The sequence below is a fragment of the Rhineura floridana genome, chromosome 6 (genome assembly GCF_030035675.1).
Source record: "Rhineura floridana isolate rRhiFlo1 chromosome 6, rRhiFlo1.hap2, whole genome shotgun sequence".
NCBI lineage: Eukaryota > Metazoa > Chordata > Lepidosauria > Squamata > Rhineuridae > Rhineura > Rhineura floridana.
Genome location: NC_084485.1, coordinates 92,261,595 through 92,273,773, shown reverse-complemented (window position 1 = coordinate 92,273,773; position 12,179 = coordinate 92,261,595). Strand labels below are relative to the sequence as shown.

The window sequence follows — 12,179 nt, the reverse complement described above, 5'->3', positions numbered from 1 at the left end:
GGGACTGGAGAAGACCTGCCCTGGGAGTGAGTACTTGAGCATCTGGGTGCTTGCTTGCTCGCTCCTCTGGGATGCTGTCTCTTGAGGCAGCTGAGGTCCCTGGTAAGTGCTGTAAGGACTGGGACCCTCTGCCTGACCCTGAATCCAGAGAGAGGCTGCAGTCAGCTCCTGCCTGGGTCAGGGGGCATAAAAGCTCAACTATCCTTGGGTGGTGGGTTTGCAACCGCTGGGTCACCACCGAAGGGGCAACAACCTTGGTGAGCCCCTTAGGGAGTCTCAAGGGCAAGGGCACTACCCCCTTCCATTTTTTAAAAACCAATCTAGATGAGATTGGTAGTGGGGCAATTGTGTTGTTCCTGTGCAGTTGCCCACCTCCATAGCAGTCTTGATGCCCATCCACATCTACTGTAGTCCCCAGTAAGGTGTCCAGTGCAACATCTGCTGCAACTTCTTGGGATTGGTTTCAGTTGATGCAGCCTGATGACGTGGACAAGGTGCTTGCGACATACTGCCAGCAATGTGTACTGTCAACCCTTGCCCTTCTTGGCTCATTAAAGCTTGTAGGGAGGTAGTGGTTCCAGCCACCCTGAAAGAGGCAATGATCTGACTGCTCCTGAAAATGCCCACCCTGGACCCATTGGTTTGTGACAGCTACCACCCCGTTGCAAATGCCCCCTTTGTAAGGAAGGTGATTGAAAGGGTCACGTCACAGCAATTGCAAGTACTCTTGGATGAAACAGATTATCTTGACCCATTCCAGTCTGGGTTCAGGCCTGGTTATGGGACTGAATCAGCCTTGGTCACCCTGATGGATGACTTTTATCGACAGAAGGATAGGGGGAGTGTGACCCTGTTGTTCTTATTTGATCTCTCGGCGGCTTTTGATACTGTTGATCATGGTATCCTTCTGAACCTACATGGTGAGATGGGTATCGGAGGCACTGTTGTACAGTGGTTCCATTCCTACCTCCAGGGTTATTTTCAGAGAATAACATTGGGCGATTGTCTTTCAGCCCCCTGGCAGTTGTGTTATTGGATGCTGCAGGGTACCATCTTGTCCCTGATGCTGTTTAACATCTATATGAAGCCCTTGGGACCGGTCATCAGGAGATTTGGGGTGAGGTGTCAGCAGTATGCTGGCGATACCCAGCTCTATTTCTCTGTAACATCTGAATTGGGAGAGACCAGTGCCTGGACTCGGTGGTGGGCTGGATGAGAGCCAGTAAACTAAGTCTGAATCCTAGCAAGTTGGAGGCTCTGTGGGTTGGTGGTTTCCAAGATTGGATAACTGGTCAGTTGCCTGCTTCAGATAGGATTGTACTTCCTCTGAGAGAGCAGGGTCATAGTCTGGGGGTGCTCCTGGATCCATCTTTGTCGCTAGAGGCCCAGGTGACCTCATTGGCTAGGAGTGTCTTTTACCAACATTGGCTAGTAAGATAGCTGCAGCCGTTTCTGAACCAGGATAGCCTGACCACTGTTGTCTATGCACTGGTAACCTCCAGGTTGGATTACTGTAATGCACTCTAAGTGGGGCTGCCCTTGAGGTTGGCCCAGAAGCTGCAGCTGGTGCAAAATGTGGTGGTGCGACTGCTCACTGGGGCAGGGTATCGCCAACATGTCACCCCGCTGCTGAAAGAATTACACTGGCTACCCATTAGCTACTGGGCTAAGTTCAAGGTTCTGGTTGAACTTTTGGTGTACAAAGCACTATACAGCTTGGGACCAGGATACCTGAAAGATCATCTTACCCGTTATATACCCCATCAATCACTACGCTCTGCAGATGAGGGCCTCCTGCAGATATCATCTTATCAGGAGGTCTGTTTCACACAACATAGGAAGCAGACCTTTAGTGTAGTGGCACCTACCCTTTGGAATTCCCATCCCTTAGATATTAGGTACCATCTCTGTTATCTTCACGGCACCTACTGAAGACCTTCCTCTTTCAACAAGCTTTCTAAGTAGAGACCTTTCCCCGGCCTGCGTCTGTGTTGGTATTGCTTTTTAATATGTTTTTAAAGCTTTTTTTAAAAAAAGATGTTTTTAAAGATGTTTTGTTTTAATATATTTTAATGTCTGTTTTTATGATGTTTTATAATATTTTTAGTGTTTTTGCTTGCTGGCCTGGGCTTCTACTGGGAGGAAGGGCAGGATATAAATTTAATAAATAATAATAATTTCTCATCTTTGTTTTTCAATTTTTCATTTTTAAAAATGAGTATGTTAATACTCCCTTTGACTATTTTAAAATGTAAACGCTTCTATACATATCAAATTCACCTTAGGTAAGAGAACAATGGGATTTTAAAGAATGACAGTCTGACAGGCAGGGAAAGAGCAACATCCCAGCCACTTCTCTGATATCTGCTTCTCCCAGTATAGGAATTGCCACATTGACTAGTATTTTTTCTTCCATAGCTACAAGTAGTACCAGAAATTTCACTTCAATCCAAGCTATTTTAGAATACCACAGCATTTAGATACTATAGAGAAGGGATTCCAAGATCCTGCAATATTACCCCATTGCGGAAATTCAGCTTTTAAGACAGAATTTGAGAGCTTCACAATCTCAGCTTTCGCATATACTTTGAAAAAAAGGAACATGTTTTCTTGTGGTTGCTGGGAGAACCCTAAAAGTGCATGGGCAGGAGACAGTAAGGTGGGAATTGCATTTTGCGCTCAGTCAGCCAAGCCCTCAACTGGTAGCTGCCTATGGGAGAGGAGCACTTGCTCCATAACAGAGCTGGGAGGGTGGAAACTTCTGGGGTTACCCATAGAAGTTAGCTGCTGTAGGGCAATGTCATGCCAAGCAAGGTGCCAAGCGCCTCATTGGTGTCATATTTGGGTGAGTACTGGGATAAGTTGGGTGAGAGATCTTACATTGGAAGAGATGCTTCCTCCTGTTTTTCCTCCTTTTCATGCTTGTTATAAAGCTGCTGATTTGAAACAACAGTATCTCATGCCACCTTAAATACCTCTTACGGCATAAGCTTTCATGGGCTGCCGCCCATTTCATCAGATATATTGTAGTCCACGAAAGCGTATGCCATGCTAAATCTTTAAGGTGACATAAGGCTATCTTGATTCTGCTGCAACAGAGTAAGACAGCTATCCCTCTGGAGCTCATTTGAAAGTAACTGGATATTATTGGAACAAAAATGTGTGGCAGTTCCACTAGTGATATTGCCACATCTCAGTGAAAAGAAACTTGGAGATACAATGGTGATACCATTTTATAACATCTATAGAAGCTGCTATGTTGGTGTGGGATGGCCAAAAAGCATCTCTTCTCCAGATATTTCTTTATTTACTGCTAACAATGCGTTTAGAGTTGGAGGGGATATGTCGGTTTGGATTAAAGTTGTTGATTACATATATGGATACAGAAGACTCATTCTTTATCATATGAGGAAAGTATACAAAAGTTTGATGGGGCTATTCTTCAATGGTTACAGTTTTTACAATTAAGAAGTTTTGTTGAAGAGAATCTTGGGAAACTAAAGCAAGAGTCAAAATGTCACCTTTTGAATCTGTAATGTTGAATTTAAATAATTATGAAGGGCTTTCATACCAGACACAGATGGGAAAAATCAAGATGATCTAATATCAAATTAAGTATGGTAAAATGTTCTGATATAGGGGCCACTATATATCGGCTATTACACAATGTTTTACCAATAGTATTCACAGTTCATTCACAGCAAGGATAGGGAATCTGTGACTTTCCAAGATGTTGATGGATTGCAGCTCCTATCATACCTGTCGATTGGCCATGCTGGCTGATGGAAGTTGAACTCCAACAACATCTGGAGGGCCAGAAGTTCCCCATCCCTGATTTAAAGGAATAATGACAAAAGTTGGAGGTGTGGACAGTAAAGAGCTGATCTTATTCATTAGGATGGAATTAATCAGTTACTAATTTCTTCTGAAAGAATATCAATATAATACTACACTTCCTAATATGTAATTTCAGTTATAAATGGTACAATTCCTCTAGATTACTATTTTTATTGCAATATGCTAATAACCATATATAGTATTAGAGAAGAGAAAAGAGTCTGTTAAGAACAACTATAATGTTAGTAGCTCAGATGGCAAAGCACCCTCAGGCCCATCATTTAAGAGACAATGGTTAGTAAAAATTTGGAAAATAGCTGAGATGACAAAAACCCCACTCAAAACTCAATTACATATGACAGAGAAGGCAATCAAAAAGCAGGAAAGTTTTCTATCTATTGGCCTTTGCCTATTAATTTTATGAAGTCAAGAAACAACTTAGACACTAATACAGGGATTCCCAAACCGTGGTCCAAGAGCTTCATTCAAATGGTCCGTGGTGTGTCTGCAAAAATGCAATTAAATATCACACATCATCTAATTGCACATCATCTAGCACAGTGCATTACAGTTGCTACAACAGGCAAAAAAGGTCACTCATTGATTCGCCAAGATTCAGCAATTTTCAACTGTCTGGGAGAGGAAAACATTTCAGAACCACTGCACTAATAAATGCAAGCAGGTAAGGTCCAAGGAACGTACTTGTTGATTTTGAAAATGCTTTAAGTAATGTAAATAGGTCGCTAGGTTATTTTTATTCACTTATTGATGTGGACATATGCTGTAGGAATTGACATACTGTTAATTATTAGTGTAGTATTATATTAAGCTTATAAATTGTAATGTATTTTAGTATATAATGGTAATGTTTAATTTGTAACTGTATATATATTTGCATGAGCAGTTATGCTGGCGTAAATTGCAGTGGCATCCTCAACTTTCATGAAATGGGTCCTTTTCACTCTAGTTATTCGGTAAATTTCCACAAGGCTACTGGAGAGGCTTGTGAGTGATATGTTCACAGCCAGTTAGACTGTAGCAGACCTGGGGACCTCCAGATGTGGTTGAACTCCTAACTTCCATCCAGCAGGTCAGTGGCTAGGAATGATGGGAGTTAGGAGTCCAACCAGATCTAGAGGGACACAGGTTCCCCATCACTGAACTACAGCAGTAGTATGTATGGAAACCAGTAAAAAAAATGCCATCTCTGTTATCTTTTCGGCATCTATTGAAGACCTTCCTCTTTCAACAAGCCTTTTAAGTTGAGACCTTATCCCAGTCTGCTTCTGTGTTGGAATTGCTTTTTAATATGTTTTTAAACCTTTTTTTAAGATGTCTTCAAAGCTTTTAAAAAAATGCTTTTAAAGTTGTTTTGTTTTAATATATTTTAAAGTTTGTTTTTATGATGTTTTAAAGTGTTTTTAGTGATTTTGTTTGCCACCCTGGGCTCCTGCTGGGAGGAAGGGCGGGATATAAATCAAATAATAAATAAATAATAATAATAAAAAAGTGCATCCTAAAAACCATGGTATGGTATTGTGATGTTGTTGTTTTCCTGTCTAGGTGGAACCCAACGTTTAACACGCTGTATTGGAATAGGCCGTGCTAAAGAACTAATTTTCACTGGCAGACAGATTGATGGACAAGAGGCATTCTCAGTAGGTCTAGTTAACCATACAGTGCCACAGAATGAAAAAGGGGATGCAGCTTACCAAAGAGCATTAGCTTTGGCTGAAGAGATTGTTCCTCGGGTCAGTGTATTCTTCATTTCCCTTGTATTGACTGAACAAATGTATGTATATATATATATATATATATATATATATATATATATATATATATATATATATATATATATATATAGTTCTGCTGTTTTTTAAAAATAATTTCAGAGTTCTGAAATTTTGAAAAACAATTTTCTCTGAAAAATAATTTCAGTTGCACAAAAGTTTGCTATGCAACCCAAATGCTGAACTCAAAATTTATATACCATTTCCCTTAAGTTATTTAACTTCTACGATCTACTTACTTAGATTCTAAATTCAGACTTGGATTCTAACCATTTTGGCAGAGGTTTGTTCTGTGTCCCCCACATTGTTTTTAGATTGTGTCTTGGGGGCTCTGTAAGGCACTGTTTACATTCATGTTGCTGTATAACGACTAATGTTCCACCTGGTTCCAACAATTGCTGGGGAATTTTAAATAGATGTGGTGGTATTCAATGAAATAGTTGTACTATTTCATTGCGCTATTTCTGGGAAAATCCAGAACAGATTTAGGGGGCATATGGAGGGAGGAAAGGGGGAAAACATTCCATTGCACAAGGAAAAATCCCTTAGCTGATGGAATATTTGCTTCAGCGCTGTGTTGAATACAACCCCTAATTATTTTTATCATTCAGTACCCGTCCTTCACCCAAAGGTCCCAGAGTAGGTTACAACAACTTTAAAATACATTAAAAGCAATTTAAAAACAACCTAAAATCCCCAAATTGGGTGGGTCCTAAAAGTACATATCTCAGGTGTCAAAGGCCAGGGTAAAGAGGTGTGTGTTCAGCATTTGCTTAAAACTGTACAATGAAGTTGCCAGACGCACTTCGGTGAGGAGTTCCACAACTTAGGGGCCGCACTGAGAATGCCCTCTCCCAGGCCACCCCCCCGACCTTCCAAGTTTGCCAAAACTACCAAAACTGCCTGCTCTGCTGATCTCAACACCTGGGTCTGTAGGGAAGGCGGCGGTCTTTCAGATATTTGGGGCCTGTCATTTTAGGGCTTTAAAACTCGTGGGAGCACCTTAAATTATACTCGGAAATGACCTGGCAACCAATGCAGCTATTTTACAATGGGTTATATGAGATCTAAAGGGAACCCAGCCAGTAATCTGGCTGCTGCATTTTGGACCAGTTGAAGTTTCTGAGTCGTATTCAAGGGTGGCCCCACGTAATCCAGTGTGGAATTACCAGAGCATGAAGTACTGTGGCCAAGTCATCTCTGTCCAAAAGGGGCTAAAGCTGGCCACCAGCTGGAGCTGAAAAAAGGCACTCTTAGCCGCTGAGGCCACCTGAGTCACCAGAGACAATGTTGGATCCAGGACCATTCCCAAGCTGCGAACCTGCTGCTTTCAGGGGAGTGCAGTCCCATCCAGAATAGGCCACTTCCCCATCTCCTGTACATGAGAACTCTGGACACATAACACCTTTTCAGGATTCAGCAATTTATTGGCTCGCATTCAGCCCACAACTGCCTCCAAGCACAGGGCCAGCACCTCAACTGCCTCTCCCAATTCAGATGGAACAAAAAGACAGAGTTGGGTGTCATTTACATATTGATGACACCTCACTCCAAATCATCTGATGACAACTCCCAGTGGCTTTATATAGGTGTTAAATAGCATGGGGGACTAGAACCCTGCGGAACACCACAGGACAGTTCCCATGCTGCCAAACAGTAGCATCCCATAGCTACACTTTGGAAGTGACCCTAGAGGTATGAGTGGAATCACTGAAACACAGTGTCCCCAACCCCCACCTCTCTCTGACACTCCAGAAAGATACAGTGATCAACAATATCAAAAGCTGAGAGACCAAAGAGAATGTGTGGGGTTGCACTCCCATTTCTCCTGACAGATGTCATCAACCAGGACAACTAAAGTAATTTTAGTGCCATGTCCTGGCCTGAAGCCAGACTGGAATGGATCCATGTAACCAGTGTCTTCCAAGCATGCTTGAAGCTGGACCTCTACCACCTTCTTGAGCACCTTGCCCAAAAAGGGGATGTTTGTCACTGGGCTATAGTTGTTTAACACTTCTGGGTCCAGGGGGGTCTTCTTAAGAAGGGGACAAACCACTGCCTCATTCAAGGCAGATGGTACCTCCCCCTCCTCCAGTGAAGCATGAATCACTCCCTGAGCCCACCCAATCAACCCCATATGGCTAGCTCTAAGAAGCCAAGATTGGCAAGGGTGTAGGTGGATGGCCACACTTCTTCAACCAGATTGTCTACATGCTCAGGGCCCAATAATTAAAACTGATCCAATACAGATGGAACACATGGTGCTCTGGACACATCCATTGGACTTGCTCTAACCATGGCATTCAACTCAGTCCAAATTTGAGCAATTTTGTCCCTAAAGTGCCTTCTAAAGTGCCTTCTAAAGTTGTTACAGCAGGTCTCTGAGAGTTCCAGAGCAACGCTCTCTTGGCCAGATCACAAAAGCCCAGTCACCATTCAGAAAAGCTCTGCTGCACAGCTACTTGAGGACACAGTGGTGGCAGAGCTTTTTTTGCCACTGCCATTGCCATGTGGTAGGCATGATGGTGCAATCTTATCCGTGTCCAGCCAGGTTCAGATTAAGATTTATGCCAGCTGCCAACCCTCCTGTTGCCTTGTTGCATCTAAAGTCTGTAGTATACTACTCCATTTCCAGTGATTGACAGCTAGATGAGTCTGGAAAGCTCAGGAGAGGCATGATGGGAATACCCACCCTTGGTAAGTCTTTCCTCAGTGAATGTGTTTAACCTGTTTGAACTAGGAGCAACTCCCACCTAATTTGATGACAGAATTCAGCAAGTTAGCTGTATTAAAAACAAATGTTTCCTGTTGTTTATCCTTCACCTGTCATTTCCATAAATGTCTACACGTTCCACCATTTCCCCACTTGTTTTAAGCACAGTCACACCTTTGGTAACTTGAATGTTGTGTCCCACTCACAGCCATTTTGTTCTGCTCATTTGAAAAAACAAAACTATTGCACAAGGGTGTTTTTTTTAAAACAGTTTTTGGTATTATCTCCAGTCCCTTCTCTAATTGTGTCAAGTAGTACATGTGTGAAACTAGAATTTTGTCAATGCAGCTTTATTGAATGTAATACACAGAATCTGTTGCCAAGTTTTTTTTACTGTCAATTGTACCAAATGTAATGGTATATTGTTTTTATGTTGTAAACTGCCCAGAGAGCTTCAGCTATGGGGCAGTATAAAAGTGTAATAAATAAATAAGTTAACCAGGTTAGAATGTTTTGGTTTGTCTAGGTTTGTACCTTCCTAAATACTGTGGTGTGCTGTGCAGACTTAAGCTAGCTCTCTCTTCAAATAAGAATTGATATAAAATTTATACCAACCTCATGTATTCTTTCTCCATTGTGGAAACAATTCTCGTCTTTAGCCAGTTACACAAGAGACTCTTATTTTGTGACTCCTAGCATACTTAGGAGTGTTTAGTGCCTTAGTAAGGCACTGTGTCAAGAGTGAGACTCCTCAGTGGGATACTGTGCATATCTAGTTACTCACAAAAGTCTGTACCTGTATTGGATTTAAATTGGCTTTTATACATGAAATTGTTTAGGTTTTTATTGTTGATCACTTTGAAATGCTTCATAGAGATTCATAAACGGGATTAAAATTTTTAAAACATTTCTTCTCTCTTTTAAAGGCTCCAATAGCTGTGAAAATGGGGAAAATGGCTATAAACAAAGGCAGTGAGGTAAACGTTACAATAAAGCTTCTGATAACAATCATTTAACAACCTGGAATTGTTAATCGTTAAACTTATTGAGAGGGGAGAATAATTTGCAGTATAACTAGCAAGGAGGTTTGTCCTTAGCTCTTTTCCTCCCCCAATTCCTCTCCTCAAACTGGTCATCTTTCTCCACCTTCACCCCCCAACCCAACAAAACATTGTCTGTAAAAGTAGGTCAGCAGTAGTACAATCAACAGAGTAAGGCAGAGATCTGTTTTAAATCATTTTCAAGTAAATACTGGATAATACTAGGTGCATATAAGGTAGGGGTCAAGAGGTAACCATATTAGCCTGTGTCTTATAGCACCTTAAAGACAACAGATCTTTTGGGACAGAAGCTTCATCAGATGTTTCTGTCTAATGAAGGGGCCTCTAGTCCACAAAGAATTTTTGCTACCATACATGTTAGTTTTTAATGGCCACAAGTCTTGTTTAAGTACAGGAAATCTTGTCTTGGCACAATGGAGATGAGACGGATCTCTGGTATCTTGCCTAGTCTGACGTTTGTGTTCTGTTGTCAAACCCATACCCCATAAAAGCAAAACTGCAACTATTTTTAAGTGCTCTTCTCATATGTAACATGTCATTTGTTTTTCAGGTGGATATCAACTCCGGTATGGTTATTGAAAGACTGTGTTATGCTCAGGTAAACTACCCTTTAATTAAACCCTGCTTTTCCTCACAGTGTACACTTCCTTTGTCCTTCGCTCTTTTCCTCCCCCAATTCCTCTCCTCAAACCAGTCATCTTCACCCCCCAACCCAACCAACACATTGCCTGTACAAGTAGGTCAACAGTAGTACAATCAATCAACAGAGGCTGAAATCTGTTTTTAATCATTTTCAAGTAAATACTGGATGATGCTAGTTGCATATAAAGTAGGAGTCCAGAGAGGTAACCATATTAGCCTGTGTCTTGTAGCACCTTAAAGACTTAACAGATCCGTTGGGACAGAAGCTTCATCAGCAGACTGATCTTAGTTGTGTAGCATTTTGTGGAGTTCACTGAGAAGAGTCCAATGCTTTTATGATTTGGCTCCAAAAGATCAATTGCACTCCTTAGAAACTTACTTGGAATGTTTCGCTTTCCTCGGTTCATGGCACTGAGTATTAACATGTATGATCTTCTCTAGAAACTGCTCTACACACAAAGCATCCAGTAGGGCTGCTCAGGATTCATCATTTGAAAAGTGTAATGTGTAATATAGACACATGCACACATCACTGTTATGACAATATTAACTGGAAAAATAGATGTGATGGGAATAGCAGACTAAGCACTCTACATCTGATATTCATTTACTTTACTGAATAACAGTAAATGGATGTTTGTACACCCGCACAGTGGTGATTAGGAAGTATAGTATTAACTGATGCCTCTTTGTCTTTTAAATACAGAATATCCCTACCAGAGACCGGCAGGAAGGAATGGCTGCTTTCATAGAGAAACGACCACCTAAGTTCATTGGGAAGTGACATTGTCAAGCCTTGTGCAGGTGACTGAAGCCAGCTCCAAGAACTGAGAAGGCTGTGCCTTATAAGAATATTTTTTCTACATAAAATTGTATATTCAGACAATGTATTATTTCACTTGTGGACTCATTTTGATTCACAAGAGCTAAAGAGTAAATGGGATGGACAGTTCAGTTTTTAGAATGTCACTCCCAAATAGCAATACAACGTGCTGGATTTTGAAAGACACGCAGTGCCTTGTAAAAGTAATCAGACCCCTGCCCAATGCTCTCATATTACTGAATGGTACATTGTGATTTCATTCTGTATGATATTTTATTTTGAAACACTGAAACTCAAAATAAGTTACTGTAAGGTGACATTTGTTTTATGTTGGGAAATGTTTGTAAGAAACAAAAAACAGAAACATGTTGCTTGCATAAGTATTCAACCCCTGTGCCGTGGAAGCTCCCAGTTTACACAGATGAAAGAAATTGCCCTATTGAGGACACACCTTACCATTGGCTTCCACCTGTGAACCATTAAAGTTGCTGTCACATTGTCAGGATAAAAACCCCACTATTGAAGGATCATTGGTCAGGCTGTGGATCTGAAGGAAAATGAAGACCAAAGAGCATTCCCACAGAAGTGAGAAATAATGTAATACAAATTCATAGATTGGGAAAAGGGTACAAAATAATATCCAAGTGTTTGGATATCCCAGTGAGCACAGTTGGATCAATAATCAGGAAGTGGAAGCTGCATCACACCACCCAGGTACTGCCAAGAAAAGGCCATCCCTCAAAACTCAGCGCTCGAACAAGGAAACTTGTGAAAGAAGCCACAGAGAGGCCAACAATCACTTTGACAGAGCTAGAGTTCAGTGGCTGGGAGTGGAGCAAAGGTCCACCAGTCAACCATATCAACAGCTCTGCGTAACACTGGCCTGTATGGGAGGGTGGCAAGAAATAAGCTGTTATTTTAAAAGTATCATCTGAAAGCATGTCTCGACTTTGCCAGAAAGCATGAGAGTGCCCCAGCTGCAATGTGGGAAAAAGTTTTGTGGTCAGATAGAGCTTTTTGGCCAAAACTCAAAGAGCTGTGTGTGGCACAAACCTAAAACCGCCCATGCCTCAAGACACACCATCCCTAAAATGAAGTATGGTGGTGGCAGCATCATGCTGTGGGGATGCTTCTCATCAGCAGGGACTGGGCATCTTGTTAAAATCGAAGGAAGAATGGATGGAGGAAAATACAGGGAAAAACTGAAGCTTGGGAAGAAATTCACTTTTCAGCAGGACAATGATCCCAAGCACAAGGCCAAAGCAACATTGGAATGGCTCAAGAACAAAAAAAGGTCAATGTCCTACAGTAGC

The 12,179-nt window shown here is 41.5% G+C and overlaps 1 protein-coding gene across 6 annotated transcripts in view; it reads left to right on the top strand.

Moving 5' to 3' along the window:
• ECHDC2 (enoyl-CoA hydratase domain containing 2) overlaps positions 1-10,931 on the top strand; it is a 30,933-nt gene extending 20,002 nt beyond the window's left edge. For all 6 annotated transcript variants that reach the window (XM_061633008.1, XM_061633007.1, XM_061633005.1 and 3 more), the window contains 4 exons: positions 5,401-5,588; positions 9,267-9,317; positions 9,952-9,999; positions 10,750-10,931. In XM_061633008.1, the coding sequence (XP_061488992.1) occupies positions 5,401-5,588; positions 9,267-9,317; positions 9,952-9,999; positions 10,750-10,827 (365 nt within the window). In that variant the 3' untranslated portion in view covers positions 10,828-10,931. The remainder of the gene's footprint in view (positions 1-5,400; positions 5,589-9,266; positions 9,318-9,951; positions 10,000-10,749) is intronic.
• The last annotated feature ends 1,248 nt before the right edge of the window (positions 10,932-12,179 follow it).